This window comes from Crocodylus siamensis, chromosome 1 (genome assembly GCF_052110815.1).
Source record: "Crocodylus siamensis isolate JL-2025a chromosome 1, ASM5211081v1, whole genome shotgun sequence".
Taxonomy (NCBI): Eukaryota; Metazoa; Chordata; order Crocodylia; family Crocodylidae; genus Crocodylus; species Crocodylus siamensis.
This window is the reverse complement of record NC_143395.1, coordinates 46,170,334-46,183,488: the sequence shown is the minus strand read 5'-3', so window position 1 is coordinate 46,183,488 and position 13,155 is coordinate 46,170,334. Positions and strand designations below refer to the sequence as shown.

The following is a 13,155-nucleotide window of genomic DNA, read 5'->3' as shown; positions in this document are numbered from 1 at the left end:
TCAGAGGCTCTCCAGTATACCCCACCCTACCCTCTAGTAGGGGCTGAAGAAGCCCCAAATCAAACTCCCTCTACCCCCTTTCTCCCTCTCTCATTCTGAAAACAACAGCAGGCTGAGAGCTTTGTAGACACAAATTACAGAAGACAATCTGCATCTTCATCTGAACTCGCATGCAATGAGGGCTCAGATTTTCACCTGATCAGCTATTTTTGAAGCAATGTGCAGCTGTGCACTTGTTTGCCCATGACTAGAGACTGCTTTCTGTGGCCAGGTCAAGAGAAAACTGACATTTCTGTTTGTACCCTAAGATGGGGTTAATCCTGTGGACAGTGGGGTGTGCTGGAGTTGTGCTGTTATCATTTCCTCCAGACATTGGGTTGTTATTACTTCTAGAATCTTCAGAATCACCAGAAATGGAGCTCAGAAGCCAGATGCGGTCTTGTTCGTTATGACCCATAGTCAGTTTCCTGTTTAGATTGAGATACAGTCAATGAAGTCTAAGGTTGTAGTATGCAATACATCACTCTGGGCTGACAGATGGGTGGAGTTTCTTCAAGTAATTAAAAATAGTGAGGAAAAAATAGGAAGATCATTAGGTTTTAGACCAAAATATAGAAGACAGCTGACATGGGGAACTGAGTAACTAGGTCCAAGTGATCCATAGAAAATGCAACTTGTTCCATATATATATATATATATTTACTAAGCCTCATTAAATGTCTAGTTTGTTCATAAATACTCACACAAATTATATTACTAAAAGCTAAAATATCTTAAATAGGAAACTTCCCTGGGTGGATATCAAAAACATCTTCCCTTGGGCCTACACACCATTAGTGGTGTCTATACAGCTTCCCCACACAAAAGCCAATTAACATACGTGTTTACAGGAAGAGGTCATTTTGGGGACAAGGACTTGATGAACGTATGCCAGTTTTGACTGACAGAGAAACAATTAAGTATTCCAAGTCAGAAAGGTCTCTTTTTCCAATATTGGTATTTAAACAGTAATGCCAAGATTTCTTTGCTGTTGCCATTTTACATAAAGCTACAATATTTCACAAGACTTTGAAAGTCTCCTTGTATTTCTTCCTCTCTGTTGATACAGTTGCCCTTAGTAATTTGATTTTGGTTTTTTTGCTTTAACTCCAGCTTCTCCAGAGATTGCTGGATGACCGCAAACCTACTGTTGAGGTAATCAAGCGTGAAGGGGAGAAAATTGCAGAGTCAGCAGAACCTGCTGATAAAGTGAAAATCTTGAAACAGTTGAGTCTCCTGGATAGTAGATGGGATGCATTGCTCAGTAAAGCTGAAACAAGGTACTTGAAATTCTTTATTCCTCTGAGAAATATAGGTACAGAGGGAGCTAGATGGCTAGAAGCAGCATGCAGAACTGCATAATCTGAAATTGCATAAGCACTATCATTGTTATATCAAATTATTACAAAGATGTGCAACAGAAAATGGTTTGAACTGATCACCACATATCAAAACTAAAATGTTTGACTCATTTTACTACCAGTAAAGATGTAAGAATTTACTGGGATGATTTGCATATAGTACTTCTGGTTACCTGGGACACCAAACCTACATTAGTACAGGTACAATATAGTTTACTTGTTGGAGAAGTCATGTCTTTGCTGTTCCGCATAGCACCAAGCGTAAAAGTAGCACTCAACAAATAATAAGATGGTTCTTTCAACTGTCAAATCCCCATATATATAGCTACAAATAAAGGACACAACTCCTAGGTGTCTCCTTTTGAAATGAAGTTAATCTCTATAATTGATTTCCAGCGACTATTTTGGTCCTCATCCTGTTAGTTCCTGAGCTCCTTATATGAGGTGCTGATCTCTCTCAGCTCCCAATAAATCAAAAAAGGGCCATTACTGTGCTCAGAACTGTATCAACAAATCAGAAGACACAGCTCCTTCCCCAAACAGTTGGAAGTCAAATCAGATAGGCGCAACTCCTGAGAAGGTTAACATGAACAATGCAAATATCTTTGAAGAAAACAATGTTGAAATGCGTGGCAGAAAAAATGTGCTTACAGAAGAGGGATTTGAGAAGAGATTTTTGTATTCATAAAAGAAGGAAAGGGGGGAGCTGTAAGTTTAAGAGGTGCTACAGAAGAAGGAACAAAATTCATAATGAGATGGTTTTGGAAGACACAGATTAAATGGACAGTGCATCATTACAGTGCATAAAAGTTGAATGTTTTTTATCCATATGAGGAAAATGAAGATTCAGACATTTGAGCTTTTTTGAACTACTCTGGTTCTTCCTAATCCTTTTGCCCTTTTCTATGTATGTTGCTGCTTGAGCACTATTCTCTGTACTCATAATAATAATAATAAGCTGCATACCAAAAGAAATTAGTAGCTTTGGCTAATGGACTATAATACGATTTTATATATTAAAAATACAAGGATCCATGACCCATTAACTGAAGTAAATGTTAATTTAATATAATGTTATTATCCCAGTCTGGTGAAACTTATTTTCAAATCAAATTATAAGTTGCCTAAGCCATCTGTGGCAATAAGCTTGCCTCCATAATTCTTTATTTGTACTCTGCACTGCAAGAAAACTAAGACTAGCAAAAGACACTCTTGGGTGGAAGTGGATTTTATTCATAATGTTTTTAAAGGAATAATATGAAACATCTAGTATTGTATATAGAATGAATTTTATATAGAACAAATTTCTATACCACTCAAATAGCCTGTCTAGAGTTTATAAAAGAGCAGGATTGGAAGAACTACCTGCAGACAAGATCCCCATCAGAAATATTAGAAATATTTAAAATGTTGCAGATATTGTTTCCTTAGTTCATTGGTGAAGTGTATCTACTTTATTAATACTAATACTCCATTTATTTCTGTGGAAATGTGGAATGTAAACTTGTGACCAAATATGATGTCACTGAACAAATATTTTAAGGATATTTTTTCAGTTTTCAGGAACATTAATTTATTAAATAAAGCACTTAAGTGTAAGTTTGTTTAAATCAGTTTAACTAAAAGCATGTGCTTAATGTTAAATAGAAACTTAAGCACTTTCCTAAATAGGGGTGACCCATATACTTAAGTACTTTGCTGAAATGAGTTTTAAAATATTTTTGAATGAATGTGGAATACAGTGAAATTTATTTTATTAACAAAAGGTACCAATTACTTGAATTGCTTGGTCAGCCAGTATGACTTTTGGAGTCTTTCTTATTAAGTGTACTTTTAGCTGGTTGACGATTTACCTTGTTTTTCTTTCTATTATGTGGATGTGTTTCTATTCCAGATAGCTGGTTTCTGCAGGAATGTTTAGGATTTTTTTGGCGGTGAAGGGCTAAAAGTTTTTGTTGAATATTTCATACATACTTCATCACAAACATAACCTTTATCTTGGCATGTTTATAGGAATCGTCAGTTGGAAGGTATCTCAGTGGTAGCACAAAAGTTCCATGAAACTTTAGAACCACTGGTTGAGTGGCTGACCACCACTGAGAAAAGGCTTGCAAATGCTGAACCCATTGGAACACAGGCTTTGAAATTACAACAGCAGATTTCTCAGCATAAAGTAAGCTATAAACTTGATATATGCATGATCCTTTTTTAAGTGAGTTTGTGAAGTACAGAATAATTAGAAACTCTGTTGTGGAGATTGGTTGGTTATTTTTCTTCCCTGCATTACTTTAAGTTTGCTACATTCTCATTTGTAATTAACAATGAAGCCATTTTCTTTCTGTTGATTTTTAATTCCATTCATATTATCCTTTGTGTTTATGAACTTTTTTCGTTATTTTTCATTATTTCTAAAACTTCATTTAGGCCCTAGAAGATGACATCCTCACTCACAATAAAAGTTTACATCAAGCCGTTAGTATTGGCCAGTCTTTAAAGACTCTAAGCTCCAGGGAGGATAAAGATATGGTTCAGGAAAAGCTAGATTCTTCCCAAGCCCGGTATATTGAGATGCAAGAGAAGAGCAGCAACAGAGCCGAGCTGCTCCAACAAGCCTATTGCAATGCTCAGATTTTTGGGGAGGATGAAGTTGAATTGATGAACTGGTTGAATGAAGTCCATGACAAACTGAGTAAACTGTCAATCCAAGATTACAACACAGATTTACTTGAGAAACAACACACTGAACTGCTGGTATTTTTATTTCTTTTCTGTTCATTTTATAGTTTTATTTTTACCATTTATTTTTCCCATTGATATATTTTGTTTGAAAAAGGCAAATGGCCTATATTAGCTAAATATAATTTGTATATATAATTTATTTTCTTAAACAAATGGCATCTTCTTTTAGGTTCTTCAGGAGGAGATTCTGCTCAGAAAAGAAAATGTTGATCAGGCCATACAAAATGGATTAGAACTTCTCAAGCAAACAACAGGTAAGAACTTTGAGGAAACTATAACTAAGCAGCCTTTTTTCCTCATACTTGCAAATGACTATGAAAAAATTAAATTCAAGCTTGTAAATACGAGTCCTGATACGTTAGCTAGAGCTGTGGTAATTGTATATTTTGATAACATTTGAAGTCATGGCAAGTTATATCTTTAGGCCAAATTCTCTAAGAGAAGAAAATGCCAGTAAATTCAGTGGAATTTATGCCTGAAAAAACTGGGTTCTTTTTTTTTCTGGTGGAAATTATTTCAGCAAACCTGCATTCCAATCTTACTAGCAAGTTATGGACATTACTCATGATGTAGGGCTATTTGGCACAGGACACAGTCATTTCTCTGGAGAGGCTCATGAATGAGCTAGAGATTAGACTACCTTTTACTGCAAGAGAGAAGCTGCATCCTCCAGATCAGAGCGAGTATTATGGGAAAGGTTGCATTCCAATTGCACACAACATGTCTGGTTTGCAGATCAACATCTATCTAAACTTTCCAGTGTTCCAAGTTCTTGAACTCCCTATAACACACAGATGATTGGAGAAATACAATCCCCTCCTCTCTTAAAAATTAGAAATGATACCATGTGATGAAATCTAAATATATAGGAATAAATCTACTGTGGAATCTCTGGTTTTGTTTTGGTCATGGGCTGTGTATCTAGCAACTGATAAATGGACTGTATGATTTAAAGAATAATGTAAATACTTCCTTTTAGCTGAAAATCATTTGGTATTTTACAGGTTTGTCCTTGCATTTTCATTAATACTTGTTATAACATAATTTAACCTTTACAAAACTGATTGTGAATTTCAGGGTTACTTTTTTCAGTCTGTGTCTGAATAAAGAGGCGTGGAATTTTACATCTTATCTTTTTACAACCCAAGAGAGTGAGGACCATTTTCCTGTTTCCCAAGATATAACAAGAGATGGAGTCAGCCCCCAGAGTTTGGCTCTGGACGTGCACTGGCCCAAAGATGGGCCTGAAATAGCCAGAGGGACAGACCCTTGGCTAATATAAATTGTTGCAACTCCACTGACATCACTTGAACGTTGACAGTTTGCATCAGCTGATGATCCCCATAAGGCTCTTGTTTGTGTCAGTCTGCCTATTAAACATAGACTTAAAACAGAAGTTATTTTTGTTATGGGATCATCTGTACTGAGATGTGTCCTAAAGCTGGTCCGATTGATCAGCAAAAAAAGACGTTGCCATTGTCCTCCAAGGTTGAGCCCCTGCCCCTCCTGGAACTTCAGGGGCCCAATTCTGTGAGACAGTGGCCCTGGGTGCTGTGTCCCAACCTGGGGGGCAACAGCTTTAAAGTACACCCCAGGAATCGTAGCAGGGTTCCCTCTGGTAGTGCCATATGTGTGCGTGGGGAATCCCTGGCTGAGGGATTCCTGAGGCTGCTGTACAATCTGGGCAACCCAGGCAGGTGTTCCTGGGACTTCAGGGGCCCAATCCTGTGTGCCCTGAGAAGTCCCTGCAAGGGAATTCAGGGAATTCTTAGGCCCCTGAAGCCACAGGAGCACCTGCCCAGAGGCAGCTGAAGAGCACAGACAGCTCTGAGCTGCTTATGCTCTCCTGCTATAAAGCAAACAGATATTCGCCACAGAAAGGTGGCACAAATATGTACCGCCTGTTATCATGGCTATGATTTTGGGCATTTGTGGCATGGCAAGGAGCACGGACATGTGTTTGCTTGGGCTTTGTGCTGCCTTAAACATTTTTATAGAGACACAGAGGTCATGTCTATTTTCAACCATAGAAATGAATACATTTTTCAGGGTTTCTGTTTTGTTCTGGTTTTTGTTGCACTACGTGAAATAACACGGCTTTAAAATTTTAGGTGATGAAGTAGTAATTATTCAAGATAAACTGGAAGGCATTAAAGCCAGGTACAAGGATCTTAATAAATTGAGTTCGGATGTGTCCAAGACTTTAGAACAGGCTCTGCAGCTTGCTGGCCAGCTGCACTCAACTCATGAGGAGCTCTGTGCATGGCTTGACAAAGTAGAAGTGGAATTGCTCTCATATGAAGCTCAGATCCCAACTGGTGAAGAATTAAACCAAGCACAAGAAAGACAAAAGGTATGTTCTAAAAGGTGCAAGCTGTATTGCTGTTTATAAAGGCTTCTGCCATAGGTTAACTTCTATTGCCTTAGGCATCTCTTGCAAAATAATTGTAATTTGGCACCGGATCAACTCTCTGACTAAAATTAACACAATAAAGAATCATAATCTCCTCCTAGAGTCACATGGTATGGTCACTTATGAGATTAGGCTGCAGTTTATTATTAGCTCAGCAGGAGAAAAGTTACATTGCGCTTTTGTTCGGTATGCTACCTAGCCCTGGGAAAAATCTTAAGTTGTCAAAGTTATTTTTGTTCCTCATTTATGACGTGGACAAGAATGAAAAAAAGAAGAAGAAGAAAAAGTAAGACTTATAAAATATAAAAAGAGCCTACATTTAAGACATAGTATAAATTTCAAGTTAATAACAGACATTTTTTAAAATTAAAAACTGTCCAGTGTTAACAGGACACTATCAACACCATAGCATGAAATAGGTTACTAAACACACTAATTTTAGAAACCAGAGTTTAAAAAAAAAAGTGTGTGTGTGTGTGCGCGCATGCACGCATGGGGAGTTAAAAAATGAATCCTACGATGATTTGTTCAGAATTAAAGCCAGTCATTGTTCTTTTAAAAATGTACTTGACTTCATCTCAGATTTTGCACTATTTGATACTTAATTTTATTTGTTGGCGAATTTGTTTCTTAAGGGGTTACAGAGGGCAAAGAATATGTGTTAGTTTTCTTCTCTTTGTTTGCTTGATTAAAGACTGACAACTCTATTGAATTCCAGAGAATGACAGTCTGCTCTGTCGACTGGAGAAATGTTTTTAAGTTCTGTTCTGTAGAAAACTTCCCTTCAGGAATCACCTGCTTTTCTGTCAAACAACATACAATAACAAAGGCTAATGTAACTGAGCTCAAAATAAATGTGCCAATTTTTCCCGTTTGTTTGCCTAGAAAACATTTTAGTGCTTACATTTTGGAGTAGAATAAAAACATGTTCAAGCTTCATGTGCTGAGCTCTTTTGCAGGCATGTTTATTTTAAATGGTCTTTTTCAGGAATTGAAAAAAGAAGCAAAGAACAACAAAAGCTTATTGGACACCCTGAATGAAGTTAGCAGTGCGTTGCTGGAACTGGTGCCATGGAGAGCAAGAGAGGGACTAGACAAAATGATAACTGAGGACAATAAACGGTACAGATTGGTGAACGACACTATAGCTCAGAAAGTGGAGGAGATTGATGCTGCCATACTTAGATCTCAGCAGGTACTAAAAATAATTTATGTTTTTTGTGCAGTAAAAATTGTCTCTGGGAATCCATACCTGAACAAAGCATTTTACTTAATAATGTTGCCATGCATTTGTTATGCTTGAGTAACAGAAGGCCTGTTTGAATAGACTGTCACTGCACTGCTCAGACATGAGAGCTGGAGCAAAGCTAATCTGCACATTGTTGTGGCCATCTGCTTCATTGTTGACACAAACCTTAAAGATCAACCTTGTAGCTAAATCACCCTGATCACAGTCCCCTAGTGGAAACTGAGCAGGAACAAGAATTGCAATATGAGGTTGTGAATTCCCCCAGGGAAGCACTTGCTTGAGAGCTCCTCTATCCAGCTCTGTCTGGTCTTTCATTGCTCCTAATGTGGGGTGAGCCCAAGCTGCTTCTGACTCTGAGACCCCCTCCCTGACCCTTCCTTAGTTCAGCTCCAGAGCAAGGAAGTTCATGCCTACAAAGGAGACAGGAGTACTCCATGAACTCTTAAGCAGCAAAGCAGACAGCTCATATTCAATTAAGGCATTTAGTGCGAGTGGGGGCAGAGAGGAGCAAATGCCACACTGCAAAAAGGCTTAAGCAGTCCCTCTGTCCCCAGACCAGTCTGCACAACCCAGTAGATGCTTAACTATTCTCTCTCTAGGGCTAGGGGCAGACATTCAAAAAGCCAGAGCCTGAACTGATTCAACTTTTGCAGGATAGTCTAACCTGCTGAGATTGAAATGACACAGACATTCACTGTGGACTGAGGGAATGCAGGCACATGCCTGCAGTTGCTCAAGCCAGGCACTGGGGGCACTAGAGTAGAGGGGGCACTAGAGTGTGCCCTCAGCTGCAGGGAAGCTGTGCAGGAGGGGCAGGGGGGCTGTAGTCTTGGCTGAACTGGCCAGAGAGGGGTTTAATTTCCCCCTCCCGGTCCCACTGGCAGGGACACCCCTCTACTGGGAGTTCCCCACTTGCTGCTTCAGCGGTGGGACCAGGCATAGCTAGAGGCAGGCTGGCATGGCTGCTGAGGAGCAGGGAGGGGGGTTATTCCCCCCTCTACCCCCACTATCCCCGAGGGCTCGCAGGTGGGTCTGCCCACCTCGACTGCCATCACTGCTGCTCGCTCGCTCCCTCCTTGGGGCAACGGGCAGAATAAGCCCCCTACTGCCCCCTCTGCCACATGCCAGAGGGAGGGGGGAATAACCCCTCTTCCTGCCCCCCGCCTAAGGGGCCCTGCCAGCCAGTGTCTGGCAGCGCCCTTGCCCTGGCACTGCAGAGGTGAGGGGGCAGGGCTCTTGATGGAGGAAGCAGCCCCTGTCATGGTGCTGCTTTCAAGCCCCTTTCTGGCTGTAGGGGGAGGGGAGGGCATGCTGTGGAGCAGGTAGAGGACCCCCCCCCCCCCAGCACTGCCACCACAGTCTGTACCAGCTTTCCCTGCTCCACAGTGCAGCCCCCCGCTGGGAAGGGGCTCATGCTCTGGGAAACTGATGGGGCTGCTGCCCCCATCATGGTCACTCTCCCCTCACCACTCCAGTGGTCAGGTGAGGGTGGGGCCCGACCCTGACTGGCAGGGTCCCTTAGGCAGGGGCAGGGAAAGAAGTTATTCCTATGGGAGGCCACAGTAGCGTCTGCCCACTTTGACCACCGCCGCTGTTTGCTCTGTGTCCAGGGCAAGCAGCAGAATAAATTCTCCCTGCCCCACCAGCCAGTGTCTGGCCTTGCTCCTGCCTGGCCACTGGAGGAGCGAGGGGGGAGCAAGCATGATGGTGGCAGCAGCCCCTGTCATGGTTTCCCTGGGGCGCCAGCCCCTTCCAAGCAGGGAGGCCGCACTGCGGGGTGGGGAAAGCCACTGCGGACCATGGAGGTGCTGGGGGAGCTCTGGCCCCCTCCCAGTCAGAAACTGGTTTAAACCTGTAACAGAACGGACATTAAGGGCACAGAAAGTAGTTTCAAAATGTCTGAAACTGGTTTGAGATAAACCTGATTGAATGTAATATCAGACTTAAGACTTTCTGATCACTTAAACTGGTATAATGTCTCTCCCTAGCCTGGATGACATACCCCTGAGCCTCAGTGTTATTTGGCTGTTTGCTCTCTTCACACTCTTCAGCTCTGTAGCCAACCCCCTGCTTTTCAGGTTACTGTCTCCATTTTGATGCTTATGTCCATCTCTTCCCTTAATATCTCCTGGACAACAGCACGAAAGGATGTTTATAAAGCCTACCTGAAGCATTAGCAGGGCCTTTCAGTGCTTTGTTGCTGGAGGTCCACTGGGTCTCATGCCAACCCTCCTGCATGTCAGCAGCACTAGGTGTTAGTAAGGGTCCTTTAGCCCTTCTTTCCCTACATACAAGGTAGTCAGGGAAACCGAGGCACACAACATTATTATGACATGAACACATTTAAACTAGGAATATTACAGTAAAACCATAATATGTTACAGAGGTCTTGCATCTTACATTTCATGCTATATTAAATGTATGGTTTGCCAGATTCTTAGCTGATTTAAATAGGTGCAGTTCCATTGAAGTCATCATATCGATTGAACATCTGGCCTATTGTATTTTCACTGCCTTTTTTACTCCAGGTGTAAGACAAAACTTCTTTTTCCTCAAAAATGAGAAATAATTGTTGCCTGTGTTTTTAAACTTCTTGTAGTAAATAGATGAGTATTTTTTTAGACTAGGTTCTCACAAATGTATCTTCAGTCACACATTTAGCTATCTGATGACATATGCAAACCAGAGATGCAAATTTTTCCAGTTTCTATTTACTGTTCATTTTGCTAGCGCAAAAATACAAGTGCAGATTTCTGCAGTGCCACTAGTGCTCAGAAAAGAGGCTTTACTGGGCCTCAGAAAGATAGAAAGTGTATATGTCAGAGTAACAAACTTGTTTTAGAAGCCAAACTGCAAAAGAATTGGTGGTAACTGGAAGTCCCAGAATAACTAATAAATAGAATAAATACTTAACATAATTTAAATATATTCTGAGTATCCTAGCATTTTAAACCATTTACTCTGAATGTTTTTTTTATCTCATTCAAAACCTTTACATATTAAAAGCTTGATCTCTAGGGGCATGAGGCAGGCAAGGAGTATACATGGCTCTTCAGAAGTAGGTTTTCATTCTTATCTGCCACACTCAGGACACTTCAGAATTTTCCCTAGTTGAGGAAGCCAGAAGGGCAGATGCAGAGCTGGCCATGTTGACTCCAGGAACAACATATTGGAAAGAAGCCAAATGCCTGCCCAAGATAACAGTAACTGGCAGAGAAATGGGAGAGAAACTGAAGTGGGGTAAAAGTGCTAAGTTAGTAGTACCACAAAGGACTGAAAGTGTTTGGTAAAGGTAAAAGCAAAATGGTAAAGCATGTGGTTTAATGAGGGGAGGAGGTAGGTGGATTTGGTGGGTGGCACTTTGAAGATGTAAAGTTATACGATGGAATTATGGAAGTCATATTGAGCTAATACTTCACCCACTTCTTGTAACTCACTGGATCAGAATGATCTCAAATGTAGGTTCCTCCTAAATATATGCAGTAGGGTTGAAATGTTATAGTTGTGATGGTCAGAGGAATATGCAGCAAGTAAAGTTTCTTGGTAATATCTGTTATTGGACCACCTGTATAGTTGAGAGATGTTAGACAAGCTTTTGGGCAGAGCCCCCTTCCTTTTGGTAGAAATCTATAGAATTTCCCCGGAGATTAACACAGCCTTTTGTGTTTTTACCTTCAGCTCGCAATATCTATTTGAGCCTTATTCCACTGTTGTTTCATAGTGGGTGCCATGTACACACAATAGTATGTGTTATGGATGGCACTTTATTCTTTTCTGGATGCTCAGATGACCATATTTAATCACCTATGTGGTCACCTAAGTCCCAAAACTGCCACTGATGTAGCCTGGCATTCTATTCCTGTCCATTTAGCCTTACATATGTAAACGCTGAATTGTGCCCAGATCTGGTCATCCAGGTGTTCAGAAAAGAATAGAATACCACCATGGGATTGCATTCTGTTTTTCTACTAGTTTTGTCAAAGAAGATGCTTTCAAAGTGTTAACAAAGGAACTTGTTATTCCGCACATTCAGGGGTCCTCCTTTCCTGACCAAACTAAATAGCAAATATTGTAGTTAAATGTGTGAACTTAAATTGAATGGTATAACATGTTGAAATCACAATAGCCTCAGGGTAGTTCAAAGCTCACATGTAGCTCAGTCATCTATAATGGCAATAAAACACTGTCTGAAATTCTGATACATAATGTGCCATTTTTAGTGTTCGTTCTTCAGCACACTGTACGTGCAAACTGCACCTAGGATCTCAACATGGAAAAGCCATTTCTTCAGCAAAAGGAAATTTGAGACTGAAGCAAAAGAGTTGTGCCACAGCATCCAAATGTTTCTCTGTCGTGTTTGCACCATGGATGGTCTTCCATTATGCATGGATTCAGTGTCATATCCATGAATATGCAATGACAAAAAGTCATGTCTCAGTTAATTTGTGGCTCCTTCTAGCACCATCCACCCCCCTTCCTTTTTGGTAGAATCAGATGGATGGATTTCAGAAGAATTAGGACCCCCAAAGCCCCATGCAACTCTAGAGTCATGGCTTGAACACCACTGATGTATATATTGGCATTAGTACTATAATGCAGGCTGATCTAGAGCGTGCGATTCTTTTAGGCAACCACACTATTTAGAACAAACTTAATATCTTTCACCATAAATGAAAAATGACAGCTAGTGGAAAAATGTTTGTGCTCTGTTTTATATAACAAATGGATTAAAAAAGATGATAAAAACTGACTCATAGGGGAATAAAATCTCAGGTTTACCTTGTTTTTTTGTTATGCATGATTCATAATAAAGCATTAATACATGACAGACATGGTAGGAATAAGACCTTGGTGGCTCTGCAGCTACAGACTCATAAACAGGCAGATCTCACAGCATAAGTGAGGGCAGGTCTGATCTGTGCGAGGACAGAGCTATATGAAGAGCTTGGTAGTCACAACACGTGGAACACGTTATGACATAATGCATTTTGACAGGTTTTTAAAACAGCTTGGGATCAGAATGTCAGGTGCTCAGCACTCATGATTGGTGCTAGATTTTCAGCTGGTTACACTTACAGTTAGGGGCCTAAACAAAGGCCAGATATAAAATTCTCAGTTTCCACTAGATCCCACTGTGGCTCTCTGGGACAGATTCCAGAGTAAATCAGCATTCAGCATATTGCTCTTCTGATTGCTTCACATCAGAATTGCCAATCAGCCTTTTGTGCCCCAATTGCACCTGTGCCAAAATATAGTGGTAGACTTGGGTTGAAGAGCGAGTATATTCCTGTTGATCTACTGTCATACTTCTACTGGTCTGTTGCTACATGTAGCTCTTTATATAACTTTTGCTC

General features: G+C 40.6%; 1 protein-coding gene across 22 annotated transcripts in view; it reads left to right on the top strand.

Annotated features, from left to right (window-relative positions):
• Positions 1 to 13,155, top strand: part of DST (dystonin) — a 486,590-nt gene that overhangs the window by 387,024 nt on the left and 86,411 nt on the right. For all 22 annotated transcript variants that reach the window (XM_090034292.1, XM_090034349.1, XM_090034342.1 and 19 more), the window contains 6 exons: positions 1,153 to 1,319; positions 3,414 to 3,573; positions 3,825 to 4,151; positions 4,309 to 4,393; positions 6,251 to 6,492; positions 7,541 to 7,747. In XM_090034292.1, coding sequence (XP_089890418.1) covers positions 1,153 to 1,319; positions 3,414 to 3,573; positions 3,825 to 4,151; positions 4,309 to 4,393; positions 6,251 to 6,492; positions 7,541 to 7,747 — 1,188 coding nt within the window. The remainder of the gene's footprint in view (positions 1 to 1,152; positions 1,320 to 3,413; positions 3,574 to 3,824; positions 4,152 to 4,308; positions 4,394 to 6,250; positions 6,493 to 7,540; positions 7,748 to 13,155) is intronic.